The 17,815-nt window shown below is 34.6% G+C and overlaps 1 protein-coding gene across 14 annotated transcripts in view; it reads right to left on the reverse strand.

Annotated features, from left to right (window-relative positions):
* Nucleotides 1-17,815, reverse strand: part of GPHN (gephyrin) — a 307,551-nt gene that overhangs the window by 134,567 nt on the left and 155,169 nt on the right. For all 14 annotated transcript variants that reach the window (XR_012633868.1, XM_074909768.1, XM_074909767.1 and 11 more), the window contains one exon: nucleotides 9,374-9,466. Coding sequence is in view for 12 of the 14 variants with exons in the window: in XM_074909768.1 (XP_074765869.1) it covers nucleotides 9,374-9,466 (93 nt within the window). In the remaining 2 variants the exon portion in view is untranslated. The remainder of the gene's footprint in view (nucleotides 1-9,373; nucleotides 9,467-17,815) is intronic.

The following is a 17,815-nucleotide window of genomic DNA, read 5'->3' on the forward strand; positions in this document are numbered from 1 at the left end:
TATCTTCCTAGTAACTAGAAGTCAACCAACTAAGAATCAAACTTCACTATTTCTGTCCTCTTAGAAGTCCATGTTGTGTGTGTACTTATCTGCCTGCACATTAACTTCTTATTGGTAACACTGAAAACCTACATTTCACTTTGCTAAGGTAATAATATGCAAGAAGACAATTCTTCCCTCTCCTGCAAACTGTAGAGAACCTGAGACACAATAAAGGACTCATTAGCTTTCCTGTTCACAGCTGAATTAGGATTTGGACAGGTCACAGAGACAGAATCCACATGAACTTGCCATGTACTCATATGCAATAAAACTTTTAAGTAGTAACAGACTAAGGTGACAGAACATTATTTATAGCGATCCTCTGAGTATCAGCCACTCATTCCCCTTCTACCTGAGCAAACACAGGAATAACAGAGGTAAATATAACTTCAAATTTAGAAATTTGGGTCATAGAACAAGAATTTCTTCCATATTCAAACTTTCCTGTATCAAACACTACTATTTGGGCTTAGAACAAAATGACAGGAAATTTAGGTAAAGGAGACCAAGAGATTTCCATCATACGATTAGTAATGGCATAAACCACCCTGGAATAGCATACAGTGGCTGAACCAGAGTAGATATTAATACTACAGAGTACAAGGTACTTAAAGCATGCATTGGCAGTTTCATAAAATCCTGTGATTTTGTGGCCAGCAGCAGCTACAGTTAGCTGCATCACATCAAGAACAAAATTGCTATCATCTTCTCTCTAAAGGGAGATCTTTCAAGGCTCAATGAAAATGAACTATGACAAACTGATCTCAGCAAACCATAAGAAAATGTTTATTTCTGGAGGAAAAGGTGGACTTTTTAAAGCTAGTGAAAATTTAAATGTCAGTAATAAATAATCAAGCCTAGATTACGCACCTCTATTAATTTGGGTATTCTCATTACAAAGTTGGGAAAAAGAATGTGCACATGAAGTGCCAAGAAGCTAAAATATAGTCTAAATTAAGGTTAAAAAGTAATTATTTTCTTGTCCATTATTGATAAGACTTTCATGCCTGAGTGTGACAATAGTCATTTGGGTTTTCTATTCTGGTACTTATACTGAGTCAACATTTTGCTAAAGCTTCACTGCTCCACGTGGTAGCAATTAGCAGAAGCAGGCAAAGGACTAGTTATAATCCTAAGAATAACTGCTGAAGCCAGCTGCTTTCCGAGACTCTTCTAGTTTCTTTCCACTTAGTGGCTGGAAAAGCTCCTACACAGCAGGCAAGGAGCAAATGAGAAATTCTCTACTCTTTAATAAGTATTAGTTTTAATGATCAACTATTTTAATAGTGAGTCATTTTGCTATTCTGGTGTGCTTGTGTCAAAAGGACTAACTCACTCAATTTTTGATACCTCTTAAATTCAAACCAGTATCTGCCCTGTAGTTATCATTTCTTTAACATGCCTTCACAGAGAGGTCTTCATAACAGGTCTATACATTTTTTGTAATTTTCTCCATATTAAGCTTTTATTAAACTCCTTGTAATAGACCATGACCAGAAAAAAATGACACGTTAAGGGCAAGAATTGCATAATTACAGGCTTGACAATGTTTTCAAGATTATTTTGCCCTATCCTGATGTTTAATTTTGTTCAGTTCCCTATTATCCGCTGTGAAAAGATGTTTTAATGGAAACCATTTTTAGAAATGCCTAAGAGGAAAAAAAATCCTAAAGTTTCGAATTGAAAATTTTGTTATGCAAAAGTCCTATGGCAGGCATATTTTTCCCCCCCATTTACAGAAAAGACTGCAAGATCTATCCACTGTTGCAGCTACACTGCTAATAGGAGCCAAGCCAGTTAATTCAAACTAGCAGAGATGTCCATGAGAGCTGTGGTCTCTACAGTGAAGATGCAGTTAAAAGGCATCAGTAATGCCAAGAGAAGAACCCTTCTTTTTACCCCGATAAAAAGTAAATTATAATCATAAGTTTCTTCCAGCTGTATTTTTGCAAGTATTTGGGATCACTGGGATATGAACCATTTGTCTATGCACAGGATATGCCAAGTCTTTTTCCAACTTCCATTCTGAAATTACCTCAGAATAAGAAACTTAATTGCAAAACTTAAGATAAAAAGAGCAAGATTTCCTGGCTTGTTACTGTGGCTTTGCTTCTCATTCTATGAAACATTCAAATTCTTTACTGCTGTTTTACTACTGTTTTCTTCAACAGATCTTGGATCTTGCAAATATTTCATACATGTTCGAAAGATAGAAAACAGAACTTCTATTTGCTGTTTGAGAGTATTAAGGAAAGCTAAAATAAAGCAAATAAAAGTTGATCCTTAAATGGGCAAAAATACCCAACTACTTAACAGGAATTCTGTTAGCATTATCCTTAGGATATGACAGTCAGACAACTTTACACAGAAGGTTAATACATTAGTTAAATAATTTAAAAAATATTTGTCCCAGCATCCTCAATCAATATGATCACAGTTTTGCCTTTTCAAAAAAGAGACAGAGAAGCAATTGATGTAATCCTTTTGGATGAGGAAATAAGATTGATTATTTATTAATTTCAGGATCCATTTGATTCAAATGAGCTTCTCATTTAACATATGTAAAATACAAGGCTAGAATCTAGTTTGGCCTTCCTCACAGAGTAACCATTAGCCTCATCCATGACTTCTTGTAAGAAGTACAAAATAACTTGAGTTTTATTAGACATCTGTCCCACAGTCAGTCACTTTTGATTTGACAGGACTAAAATGGAGAACACAGCTCTTCTTTAGAGAACTTGTTTGTGTGATTAATCTCTCATTGTTAAACAAATAAACCAACCCAAACACATAAAAACCTTCCATTATGATGATTTTCTCATTGCTTTCCTGGCTCAAGCCTCCTATCACCAGCTTTGTTATAATTCTCTTTAGTAGACTAAGAAAGCTGTTGGTACCTTACATTATTATTTCCCAAACAAAGTACAGGTAAAACCCAAGTTATTTCCCAGTGTTCTTTCTGATAAACTAAACAGCCTGAGTTGTTAACTCTTGCAGAAAGCAGCTCTCCTAGCTATCACATAATCTTTTAACCTTTTTCTATATCCACTGTGACATTTGAAACTTTTTAAAAAGGGAATTTCAGAAAAATATGCAGCTTCCCATTTTAGACACATCAATCTAATATACGAAGTATCCTCTGTATTCCTACTCCTTTCTTCCCCACCATCTTCATGCTTATCTATGTCAGGAAATCTGAACAGAAACAAGCTGAAAGACATACACTCTTTCAAGCCAGTATCTCAGCTGGATACATAGACAAGGAAACATGTTCAAACCTGCTGTTTATGTAGCAGTATATCAAGAATTTGCCAAGTTCTCTTTATTTATCAAAATTAGCATTCTTCAAGAATGCGTTCTCTGCATATATTTCCTCCTTCCTTTGTTTTTGTTTGTTTATTTATTTATGTATTTATTGGTTGGGGGTTTGGGGTGGGGTGAAGGGCTTCTTTTCTTTTTTTGTGTAACCTCTGATATTTGAGGAAATGGAGCTGAAATGGGATCTGGCTTCCTTCCCCCTCGCATTTCTCACTATAGCTGTCCTGGCAGCTCGCAGGTGTTTCCATGCAGCGATTGCAGTTGATGATAGCACAACCAAGCTCTTCAGTGATGCTGGCACGCTACCAAGTTTTCCTAAGAAACTCAAACAAGAGAAAAGAAAGTGCACTTTTTTGTACTTCATAAATCAGCTAAATCAGTTTGGAATTTCCCAAGACACAGGTACTTCTGTAACCTGACAGTGTACTGTGTAGTACAAATAATCTGTATACTGCTGCTTCTCAAAGAAACCGGTAATAGTTGTTTAGTGAAAAGTCTTCTGCAATTAAATGCATCAATTCTGCTATAATAACATGCCTTCCAAATATGCGATTTAAAATCTAATTATAGTTTTTAATTAAATCAGTAAGCCACAAATACATTTGAATTTTTATAACACCAAATACAGTATTTCAAATAATAAATTCTACTGAAAAATTAAAGTAGACTGGATAAAGACATAATCATGTAAGCTAGGAACTGTCTGGAGGGCTAACAAAAAGCAAATGGTACCTTATAGAGTTGCTGATAAACACCTGACAGTAGCACAGAATTTGGAAGGAATCTTTCACAGAGCAGTCTATTCCCTTTAAGAATATTTGTTGCCTAGATGCACCTGGCAAGGTTTCATATTTCCTTTAGGAGCATGCTGGGTTGGAAACATTATTTTCTAAGAAATACTGAGAACAATATTTCTCAAAAGGTCTGATGGCGAGTTACAGGATCAGACATCATACGTAACACAGCATACTTCATTATACAATAGCTCTACACAGAAATCAAACTTACAGGGAGCAAGACCTCCATTAAGAGATACAGAAAACTACAGTCTTAAAATAGACTACAAAAATAAATGCTGACAAAGGTTATTAAATTGGAGGATACCTTGAATACTGAAAGGTGAAAAACTGAAACAACAGCCTGCATAATTAGAGGTCGTACGATTTCATAGTATTCCTACCATAAAATGACTAATGTCCAATGTGAGATGAAGACTTCATTCCACCTCACTATGAAGCCATCCTGCAGTAACAGTTTCTAAAAAGAAAATTAGTTTCTTCTGTCCCAGTGACAAACACTAAGGTGTTTTAGGTACAGCACTAAGAATAGCTGAATACTGCTGAAGAACAGAAGTACTCCCATATCCACAATGGACAATATTAGAAACCCTGTGCTCTGCAAAGGCACTATTTGAGCCAGGGAGGACAAAAACCCCTACATATTATTTCTAGTTTAAATTATTGTCTATTAGATGGAAATTGTTATTTGAAATGTCTCAGTGGATTTGGGTTAATCTGGGGGGAACACGTGTTGCTGTAAGAATAGGCTGTAACATGACATACTCTGTTCAGTGTCACAAGCATTTCATTTCATTAACAAAGTTGAAGGGGAAGCAAACAGAGAGAACACATGAGTATTATTTATTTTTAGAGATTAGGAGGGTTGCCAACACTACTTGGGGCAGAGAAATGGAAGGATACAAACATTAAAACAGTCTGTGGAAATAAAATGGAATTTGAAGAAAAATTTACACTAAATTTTAAGGAGAAACAGCAATAGTGAAAGATATCTTAGGGAACTGGGAAAAGCCAGGTGATAGAAAAATTGCAGTTGGTAATGATTATAAAAATGCTAGTGCAATTTTGAACTGAATATACAAAGACTTTGTATCACAGCAGAACGGAGACTTCTCTCTAAACATGGCTTTTGTGTGGCTAGCTTTGGAGTATTTTGTTCATTTTGAGCATGTTTTTTTCACAAAAATGATGACAAATAGGAGAGAGTTCCAGAGAACAATTTCCTTTCACAGACTAGAGAACTTTGATGAAAGAATAAACAAATATGCATATATTGCCAGATTAAATGAAAACATGTACATGTCTAAATATGTTTAAAAACAGTCTATAAATATTGAAGAATATAATCATCAAGAACCAAAAGGAGCATTCATAATTTTTCCAGAGCATCAGAAAAGGAGGAAGACTGTAGGGAAACATCTGTCTAGTTTTACATGATGGAAAGGAGCTCTTTTATGCTTCTTCTAAAGTCTTATCTTAACATTTCAGGGCTGACAGTTATCTGCAGTGTGGCTGAACTATTTGCAAATACACACAGTGACGCAGCTCAAGGATGTCTAGCATCGGTTGAGGCACAATAAGTTGATTTCTATTGCTATTATCTAGGTACATAAAGTTAGTCCTGTAGCAGGGCAAACACTTGTGAGCCACACTAGAGACAAAGGATAAGAGAACAGATAGAAGACTGGTAGAGGGCAGACAAGTGAATTTTTTGGATGTACAATTTTGCAAAAGAATAAATGTAAAAGTAGAGAAAACAGACAATAGAAAACTGTGCAGACCATTTGTGTACATGAGATTATTTTTTTTTTCCTTTCTCCTTTGTATTGACCAACAGCAATAGAGAAAATACATTTCTATCTCAGGATACCTAGTGATTGATAAAAATTGTGCCACATTATTTTTTTTTCTCAAAAATTAATGCATATTATCATTAACATTCTGTAAAAACTGTAACTGTCTACCACTCCAATAATGTAGTTCAAAGGAAAAAATGTTTGCATCTGGAAATATAAAACAAGTTCCCTAAAGAACTTAACTTGGGCCATATGTAAAGCCCTGATCTCTGTCCAGCAACAAACACTTTTTAAATCAACAAGCTGACTATATAAGCATTTTCAGTATGGACAGAACAACTAGCTCCATAAATTATAAGATTGTAAAAAAAAATGGGGTTGTATCTACAAAATTAAGTGTACGCTTTGGCTTCAGTCCAAATGCAAACTACCACCAACTGCCATAATAGATGAAGAATTACAGCATTCACTAATAACATCTACAATAGTTTCCTTCAGCCATCCATTGTGGGATTTTTTTTTAAATATCCACATGCATTTCATCACTTCTAGTTGCATAGACAAGAAAGGATATTCACACAGCAGAATTCAATTGATCTTTGCCCCTCAAAATGTGAATAACAGTAACTAATTTAAAAGCTTCTCCGCACTCACTGACTAGACTGAGGCTATAAATTTAGGGACCAGAGATAGATAAGTATAATCAGATATTGCAAATACACCTAAAATAATCTATACCATTATAAGAAAAAAAGTTAACACACATCAGTGAAACAACTGCAGTAACCTGTTATGATTCTGATATAGTGTTGAAAAGGCAAAGTGGATGAGGAAACCGAATTATTTTTTGAAACTTATTCATATATTTTGGAAATTTCAAGAAGTTATTTTTAATAGATTATGCTATGCTTAATTTCAACTTGATCAATAATTATGGAATTCAATTAACATTAATTCTCTGAGCTGTAAATACTCGCAGGAACTAATTTTATTTTGTACAGTATGATAGCAATTATGTATTCTCAGAAAAGAAAGCAGAAAAACGTGTGTTCTAATTGAAAGTACAGGAAGATTAAGGAGAAGCAGGACTGAATCATTGCAGCTGAAATATGACCTGAGGGACTATTCTCCCTACTTTCAGAAAAAATGCTAAAATGTCTTCCATGTACCAAATTCAATTATTACCAGTTTTAAAATCGTGTCTTAAAGATGACATCTTAATAGCACAGTGTCATGATCACATTATTTCATTATCAGTTCAGTAATGAGAGGAGACCATGCTGGACGAACACCATACACAGAAGAGATCAAAACCACTTCCTACATCAATGCAAGTTTTCCTGAAGGCTTGCTATTGCATATTTCATGTTGACATAATGCATCTTCCATTTTGAATTGGCTCTCTCATTGACCCAAAAGACATTAAATATGGGGCCAAAGCTTGTGCTTTTTCATGTTTTTGTTATGACAGATACTGGTAAACTAATTTTCTTCCCTTAAAAACATTTTTTTTGAATGAATAATCTAATAAACCCTACCATAAAAACAAACCTTTTCATTGCCACTTGGTAATAAAAACTGGGATTCAATCTCTCCACCGTGATTTAAGTTTAGTCTTGCAAGTTAATCCAACTTAGATAAGTGACAAGTGAGTAAATACTATCCCATATAAATTCTTTTTAAGTATGGGAATAATTTGACAGTCAGAACACTTAATTCTGTTACAACGAACTGAAGTCTTGCATAGCTATTATGTTTAAAAACAATGTATTTTTTTCTTCAGTACAAGTTACTAATGATTTTTATTTCAATGTGTCTTTATTATATAGTCTAAAGACACGTCAACTCAGATAATTTTTTTAATGGCTCACTAATATCAAAACTCATCAAATAAATCATCACCACCTGTCTTAATTAGTTTGAGTAACAGCAATGAAGCAATGTAAGAAAAATACTAGGTATTTATGTGCAGAGTTCTCATTTGTTTATTTCTTGTCCCAAATGCTACTTGAGAATCTGTGGCTAATTTTTGGCACTGGCTGCAATGCTTTCTCTGGCACTACTGCTTAGGCTCGACCCTGCATAAAGGTAATAAATCAGGAAAACTGAAGCAGAAATTCACCCCTCCTTATACACAGTGCTGGGAATACAACCTTCAAAATCATTAATTAAGTTTGCATGTAACAGACCAATTCAACGAACACACTTTTCATGTTTGTGTTGTTATAGCACAATGAATCATCTGCAAATTCAGTTTCACTAGCTAGCACACTGTGGTCATATTATACTGTTCCCTTTTTCTGATACACAGACCCTTATGTTTTAGTTACTCAAGGTTTTTAGTTACTCAAGGTTTCCAGTATATCATCTAAAAACATCAGAAGTAATGTATGTGAGCATTTTCTTTACGTGTTTGTTTAGTTACACAAATGTTAGACAATAAATTTTAAAATACTTTTAGATTCCTATTAGAGAAAAATTAAACTGCATGGTTGACAGAACACATTTGTAAGTAAAAAGCATTGTAGGCATGTTATAATGAACTCAAACCAACTAACTTGAAAGTCTAAGCAATTGAAAACTTACATGAGCACTTAAGAGAAATCTAAATATGTTAAATTATGGAAATGAACACTTCAGGCACTCAATCTTAATTCTGCCCTTTAGTGAACATAAGCAAAGCAAAATAAGTATGAAATTTTAAAAGTTCATATTAATCTAATTTGGAATCATGAATACCAAAATACTCCAACAGCAATCATAGAGTCATTTCATATGACAGCTCACGGCCATGAGGTTATTAGGTTAAGTTTCCTTTTGGGTTTTTGTTTGGTTTTTCTTTTTCCTTACCTTAGCTCCTTATAAGTGGAAAGTAACCAGACTTCCTGTGAAATATTTACTAGAGAATCCTACCTCCAGTTCTGTGTCTGTTTAGCTTTTTTTGATAATGTCGTGTCAAGCAAAGCAAAAGCAGCTTTGCACAGAATTTTTTCCCCCTACTCTCTGCCTCTCGCACTCTAAACTATAATGCAGTAGCCTGCAAGGGAGAACTAAAGGATCTCTCTTACTCCACTTTTCCTTGTGCAGGACACAACAAAAGCCACGCAAGTTTTTGCTTAGCAGTGTTGTACTGCAATGCTAAGGAAAATTAGGCCAAAAAGTTTTCAAAATTTTGTTTTGTGAGGAGACTGGATATCCATTATACTAAGCCGCATTTTAGTCTAAAAATCGTTTTGGGTCAGAACCCAATGTTAGAGTAATTCTTTGCTGCTATATTCCCTATTGCTTTTTCTGCTCCCAAGCTATGCATCACTTGGCCTGTCCAGAGATACTGCAAAGTAAAGTTACAAATGAAAGTTAAAAAAAAAATCACCCCCCTCCCCCAAAGTGCAGATTTTTCTTATTCCAGGACTATCTCACCTCTGGAGTGACATCTCGTGGTGCAAACCCAGTTCCTCCAGTTGTCAAAATCAAATTAAGTTCCTTTTCATCACACCAATCTATCAGCGTCTCCTGAAAAAGAATATGAATCCTGTCAGATATAACAAGTAGTATGTGGGATACAGTTATCTCAGAAAACACATGAAGACTTGAAATGTCTTAAAAACCGAGACATACACAATAAATACAAGGAATTGTAAAATCACTCATGGCTTTTTATTCAAAGATTTCAAACCATTATTTATAACCAAAATATGACAGAATAATTCAAGTATCCATCATAATATTTTTGGAAATAGAAACTGAAATTCTGTTCTCCATCTCTTGACCTGAAATGGAAAACAAGAATTCACAGTTACTCATTTATATCACTATTTATTTTGATTTTGAAATATAAATATAATGCTTTGACACAAGTTAATAGAGCATGTGCATTCAATTCAGATTACATGGTTGATTCTTATTACAATAACTTTGATTTCTGTGCTGCACTTTTTAATAACCTGACAAAAAAGCAACAACCACATATTTGTAAGCTTATGTACTAAAAGATGCAGTAATATACCTGACAACACAAAAGATTATCTACAGTAATCTTTTCTTGATTCCCTACAACATCTCAATAGGACTGTGTACCAATTCCAAGGCTGGACTAAGAAAGCTTAATAAGTATGTCACGGAAATTCAATTACTTATAATACTGGAGAACTCATGATACTACAGAAGTGTTTAAGTTGGTTTGCATTAATTTTTAAAATGATATTTTAAGCTAGTTTTCAAACTGTTAAAATTTATTTAGTCTCAGTATGATTATATCGCTTACCCTTCTTACTCTACTATGGGCTAACACAGCAGCAGAATGTCTGCTTGGAGCTCAAAATTAGCTATTACATGAAGTACACTCATGTATTACACAGTGAATTATCCAAATGCAGAAACCAGTCAGATCAATTACTTAGGTATCCTTATTCTAGCAAATAAAACTCATTCTCTGAAAAAGTTTAGGGCACATTTATGTTTCTGGAGTATTATATTGGGGAGGAACAAACTGTTTTGGTGACTGTTGGCTAGAAGCTTATTATTTATCATAAAATTATATGTGAGCTATATACAGATTAAAAAAGCTTAAAATATTGTTGGTGGTCATAAAACTTACCAGAACGCTTTAAAGAATACTACCAATTTAGATTAAGCCTCACGTGTATGTTCTGCAGGTTAGCACTGCTATGTAACTTCCAATTAAGAGAAAGCTCATATCCATATTCTTCCAAGCTGGAGGTAGAATTAACTTGTGTCTGCCTGAGAGACCCACCATGCAAACATATCAAAGGATTACTTGAAGAAGTGGCAAAGCCAAAAGCTCTGTCTTTATTTCTCCTTTCTTTACTCATTCCTTCCCCTTTTACGGTATCTCTTGCCTTTATTAAAATCACAATCACCTTTTTACTCTACCCCTTTGGAGAATGGTGCTCTACTTAGGTAGGCTGTAAATTACGGGAAGTTTCTGGTTATATGAACCAAATAAGTTCAAGAAAAGAACACACATAATGTCTCAGACCCATACATAAATGAACTATTGAGTCTGACTTTTACTTACATTTTGAAAAAATGTGAATTATGGTAGTAAAAAGCATTTTAAGTCTTAAAATAGTTTGCTTCAATAACATAGATATGCATCATAAAAATAATTTTCAAGAGGTGGCATCTATTTTATCATCTAGAAACGTATTTGTCAACTTTGAACAGCTACAAATTTCAGAGAACATTTGGGAGAAGTTCAGTGTAAAAATGGTGTTTGGCAAAGTTAGAGCGTAATGTTGTATATATTTTAAAAATTATTATCAAGAAATATTTGTCAGTATAAAACAGGAGAGAGACTCTGTGGTGGGGTTTTTTGGGTTTTGTTTGATTTTTTTTTAATTAAGTATTTATCTTTACATAAAATAAAACCCGCCAAACTCCAACCAGTTTTATAGAGAAAGAAAATTCTTCCTCTGTTATCATTTTGCTACAGTTCAATAATATTCCAGTTGAGAGAAAAAAATGTCATGCAACAGCCTACAAAAAGCTAAAGATATAAGTATACGTCCTAACTCTTCAAATAAACTGAGGAATAACTAAATGCCTATTACTGCTATTCCATGAGTGTACTTAGGCAGACATATAATTCTCTATCAAGTTGTAGTTATAGTCAAGAAACGTAAGCTTTCAGTACGAAGACCTTTGACCATGAAGTAATATGTTTGGGTTTCACTGTATTTTAGAAGTGTAAATTGTACCCCTTAGATCTTTTGAAACCATGAAAAAATACCTGAAACTGATATTCAGCTTATTTACTTTCTCTATAGCCCACAAAACTCTATCCCACAAAACATTCTCATTGACATTTTAAGTATCTAAAAAAGGAATCACCAGTCCGATCAATCACCACCCCAATCAATTGAAGACAAAAGGCTACTCATAATCACTTGCTCCTGTCAGCAGTCCAGCTAGATTCTCCACTGGTTTTGCACAGAACTGAATTTCCTGTGTCTTCAGATGAGAATTTCTCTAGGCTAGGGACCTGATATTTAGCTTTAATGATGCTATACAAGCAAAATTATTAGATAACATTTCAACCAGAGAAAATTGTGCATCTTTTCTCCTCTTCAAGATAAAATGAGACTAGATCAACAGGTTATGTAATACAAAGTACAGTATCCAACTCTGAAAACAGTACTGTAAAATTACTACCAAATTTTTAAAAGCCAGAACAAAAGTAGAGACCTCCAGAAAAAAAGCCCCAACAAACAGCATAATATTTTTAACAACTGATATCCTAAAATGGGCTTTATCAGGCTATTATGTCTCCTTAAGCTTTAGATTAGATCTGGTGCCCTCTCCTCTCTACATATTTCTCTGTATTTTTAAAATATGTTTCAATTTCTCTCATTTAAATAAGAAATCCTTGTGTCTAACATACAGTTTATTTCCATCTCTTGCTCCAAATAGCTCTTTTTTCAGTCAGCCCCTTCTCTCTCCCAACTTGGAACTATTTGTTGGACTTCCTATGCACTGCCCAATCTTGAAATTATTTCAGTTATAAAATGGCTCATCAAAAACTTTTCTAATGATCTGTTTAAATTTCCTCATGACCACTGTTGTTTTCACCAGTCCAGAAAAATCCTGCCTCATTCTTTCTCTGAGTTCTTAGCCTTTCACATGTAAACTCATTGATTTTAAGGCCAATAAAGATCATTAAGTCATGGAAAGAATGCCTACAGTGTGTGGCACAGTGCAGAGTCCCTATGTTTACCACAGATACATGCTTGCAAATTCGTACAGGCACTCTCATATTAAGGAACACTAAGTTCAAAAGCTGTACAGATGTATTCTTGTGGCACCACACCCAAGCTAGTGGTACCTGACATTTCAGTCAGTGAACAGCTGTAACACCTACTGACATACTTTCTTCTGTGGCGGTAACTTACGAATCTCAGTGTCCAAGATGCAGAACTACCATCACGCTAAATTGCAATGGGTAAGTCATGGAATTTTGATCAGCTCCTCCTGTATTTAAAACACACTCTAGGACTCAAGCATCTCTACCCTAAACCACCCAGCCTTGATCTGAATGATTGAAGAGAGAGGAAATACATCATAATTTAATTTGGTAGGGTTTTCCAGCAGCTATTTATCGGTAACTATCTTCTAATATTTCTAGTAACTGTTTCTTACTAATAACTTCTGTAGGATAATGCCCTCTCCCCCCACCATAATACGCAAGAAACCTGCTCACAGAATGCACAATAGTAATGGTTAGCAAAGTGGGGTATTTTGTAACTCCATTAACGTGCCATCCTCTAATCTCTGCAAGTACCCGAACAAGAGAAACAAATATGGATTCCTTTTAGGAAGGAAAGGAACAGTTTTCTGATCTTTGGAGATAACTGAGGGTTGCGGGTTACTTGGTAAATTTCTTGCTGTCTCTTGCCATAAAGCCTTACTACAATCATGGGCACTCTGAGTTTCTGTGCTTGATTGCTGCTTCACTTAAATCACGGAGTAGAGCAGTTCTATATGTCTAATTAATTATTTCCTTTTCAGAGTGACAGAGGAATCCATTAATTGACACAGTATTATAAAGCATGCTGTTAGCCAGGAATTTAAACTTGAGAAAGGTTGCAAGACTCCTCCAGTCCTCTTGCTGCTACTGTACGCTGCTCCTCCACATAGATATTGAGACTATGAATAATGCCCTTAACTGGAGCAGTAGTACTACAAAGCACACACCAATGGTCACTGTGGATCATACTAAATGCCTGCACAGAAGAGCTGAGGTCTTGAGGACTGTTCCTTTCCTATGATGCTACAGTCTTATGCTATTTCTTGGTTTTTTGCCCTCACTTTGCTACAGTGTGGTAGCAGTCCCATGTGTTTATGCTTCTGAAATTATCAGCATACAGTCCTTTAAATCAGTGTTATGGCGCTTATTCCTGGGATTAACATGTATACCTTTTTTCTTATCAATACATCATTTACTCCATAATACAAGGATTGTAAGAATAATTGTCAATGCATATGCATAATTTTCATACACCTTAACCATTGGAATATGATGTACACTGTTACCATTTAAAACATGCATTAGGAAAGAACAGGGAAATGCAAAAAAAACCCCAAACAGACAAGTTTTCATGAAGAATCCATACAGAATTCTTCCATTCTATATTCAGTATTGAAACTGTTTAAGCAATTCTGTAGTTAACAAAGATGTTCAGTATTTTGGCAGATGCTAGATTTTTCTAGCACAGTGCAAACTTGAAGCTATTTCACCTTATATGCACCACTAATCACATATGAAAGACCATTTAAAATGTTAAAATGTCATTGAAATTGCTGAAAAATTATCAATGTTAAATATGAAATTTAATTATGAAACAGTATACATTGATTTACATTGGACTTTGAAACAGAAGTAAGTTTGTATAAGCTGTTGTACAGACATGTATACTAACCAGAAGTTCTCAAACCAACTTTATATGACTGAAAGGAGCATTGGGGCTTCTGGCAAAAAATACTGATAGTGCTTTGAAATGCAGAAGTCTGTGTTCTCCAGCACAGATCTTCTCAGAACTATGAGGGTGTAAAACTATATAACTTCTATATTTGCAAATAAATCCTATCTATATTTGCAAATAAATCAGAAAATTATATACTAAACCACCATCAAAATACGGTCAACATGGTCAACATTTTCTATTACCTCCATCCCCTTTTCCCTTCTCCCACCACCAAAAGGCAGAAAGTAAGAGAAATGTTAGAATTATGTTCAGAGTGCAATCACTGTAGTCAAGAGACTGACTTGGAAGAAACACATGTATGTATCTCAATGTGTATAAACAGACCTTTTCATCTTTTGAGATTTACTGAACATAGTAGTCTTTTGAAGATTCTACAGATATATTTGCAGTTTTCAGCATCACAGTCATTTTGCATTGTTGTTTTTCTAAATACTAAGCTAATGTAATAAAAGAAGCCATAAAAATTCAACTATTTTACTGAAATGCAAAACTAAAGGAAGAAAGTAATAAAAACGTACTCTATAAATGACTTTTTAAATGGAAATTTAATTATAGGCATTTTCCATTTGAAATAAACTGCAGCTATCAAATATTTCAAGGTTCAACATACCTATGCAGCTTGTACTGTAACCTTTTATAGAAAAGTACTTTATGTCTTCTAAAAGCTACTATTCATTATAATTATCCCTAAAACAGGAGGAAAAGAGTTCATCTATGCAAATGAGTAGGGGAAGTCAAGCAGAGAGATGTGCAAACACTGAAGTGTTTGCCAGTCAAATCACCAGGACTGGGAGTGCCAACACTGAAGCAGTCTGCTTTTTTCAGGGCTGAGACTGGCAAAAAGATTTATAACTATTACACTGGAGAAGCATAAAGACAGTATAGGCCACATACAAGACTGACTCCACAAAATAAAAGTGCAGTTTTAAATGTCTCGTGCTGATTTTGTCTCAGAAAAACAAAGGAGGGATATTTAATTCAAGCTAACTACTTTGACATATTAGTCTTAGTATGAATAAGAAAAACTGTGATATTATTGTATGATTTAACAAATTGAATTAAAATCTACAAGGAGGTCTAGAACAGATGCAAACCATGAATCTGTATGTACAGCAAGGCACAAGCCCTTTCTCCTTTCATATAAAAATCTGTTCCCATCTGCTGTTGGTACTACTGGAATCGTCCTAGAATGCATGCTAAGGTCTTGAAATCACTGGAAGGGACTGGTCACTGCAGCATAACAGTCTTTCTCAGATGCCTGGAGGAATGGAAGGAACTAGAGCTGTAAGAAGACTAAGAATTAGTTGGTCTCCAAACAGATCTGTTTCTTGAAACAACTTTCCTGTCTACTCTGAATTTGGCAGATATATACATGTGTATGCACATATATGCAACACATGCTCATCTTAATATAATAAAAATGTACTAGCAAAAGCAAAGTTCAATGTGTCTCATTTCTGTCATGTGTAGAAGACCTCTCTATAATGTTTACTTACTAAAATGTTACAGTAGCTATAAAAATTCTGTTTGTCTTAAGAATTTATTTGAAACTGATAAAAAATTAAACATAATGCCTCCTTGACAGTATTACTTTTCACAGTGAGAATCTTGACATCTAATATATATTCCTCTGATTGTTCCTACAACAACACAAGCTAAAACAGCAATTGGAATGAAAAGAAAAAAAATCATAAAATCAACTAAATTAATCCAAAGTTGCTCACTAATAACATATAAACAGAAATTTTTTTCTCTCTCTCTCTTTTTTTTTTTTTTTTTTTAAATTAAAGCAGCATTTCAAAGACCTGTTATCACAACATATAAATGCTCGGGTTTGGAGTCATAAACTTCAGATTAATTGTGCAGAACAAGATGGCTTTTTCCACATTTTCTTCCCCTTTGCATAAATTAATGTTCATCTAAGGTTGTTTAAAAGACAGTTTATTTTAGATTTTCTTCTCAGAATGAAAAGGCAGCTTTTTTTTACTGATTTTACCCACAAATCAGTAACTTTCTGAAACTAGAGTTCTTCACAATATTTCATCTATGTGTACCCACATCTACGGCACATGTAGCTCAGGTACCACTGATCCGAAGTTTCACCAAATTTTGCTGGCTGTAACTAAGCTTATATAAACTATATCTTAATCTTATAGAAAACTTAGAAATGGCAAAGTCACAGAAAAACAACTGTAAATTTATCTGAGCTGTCAAGACAATCCTAATCACTTCAACTCTAAGAAACTGGTAAAAGCATGTCTGTCATATAAGCAGAGACGATAGGCCTTAAAGAACTCCAAGTACAAACATGTAAGAATCATTTCTGTAATAGCACTCAACTCACATAACCTGCACTTCTTAGAAATTTTACTTAAAAATAACCACTCGCAGAATTTGCACGTACATATTTGCATGCAGAGACAACTACATCTCCAGTTTAAGCCAGGTTATACCCTGTGCCTACTTGTTTTGTTTAATAAGCAGGAAGTGCAGTGGATTAAAAAAAATAACTAAAAGGCTTCTGTGATTAAAAAAACACATGAGGAACCCAGCTGTGGAAAAAAAATGTTTAAACTCAAATGTTTCCTTTTCTGTAACTATGAAGTTTTGAAAAATATAATTGTAAAAATATAATTGATTCTTACAGAACCCAGTTCAGTTTCTAGATTCATTTTCTAACAGGAAATAAAACCTTAAATGTTACTTCACACATTTAGCTACAATTCTGTAAGACATAATTTTCTTTTACTTTTAAAATAATATTACAATTTAAGTCATTTCAGGTTTTGGTGTAGCTCTCAATGGAAATGACAAATTGAACAGAGTGAAAATATTCAAGTATCTAAAAAAGGTTGGGGGGGAAAACAAGAGATGAAATCATTAGAGAGACAGGAGCTATTCAGTGTAATGCAGTTTGTGGTGTAAAATCCCCCACATCTGTATTGTTCATGCATATCATCCACTGAGTCAATGAATTGAATTGTTTTAAAAATAAAATCTACAGCTTTACCTGTGAAAATACAGTAAAGAAAATTTACCTACCAACGAACGGCTGCTGTACTTTGAGATACTTAGTCCATACATATAGTCTAAGAGTGGGTGGGCCGGTGGCCTGCCCCGGAGTGTCCCGGGAGGGGCGCTCTAGTTGCTCCCCTCTTCCTGCTTGAGGCATGACATAGAGGGCAGAGCCCATCCGCCACCACTTCAGCTCCTCTTAAATGCACAATCAAACCTGAAAGAGATTCAGAAAGAGGGGAAAGGCAGGTAGGAGACTAATGTACATGCAGACTATATGTCTCAAAGAACACCAGTTACTGATCAGTAACCTTTCTTCTTTGAGTCTGCATGTACATTACCA

Source organism: Athene noctua, chromosome 6, assembly GCF_965140245.1.
Source record: "Athene noctua chromosome 6, bAthNoc1.hap1.1, whole genome shotgun sequence".
Taxonomy (NCBI): Eukaryota; Metazoa; Chordata; class Aves; order Strigiformes; family Strigidae; genus Athene; species Athene noctua.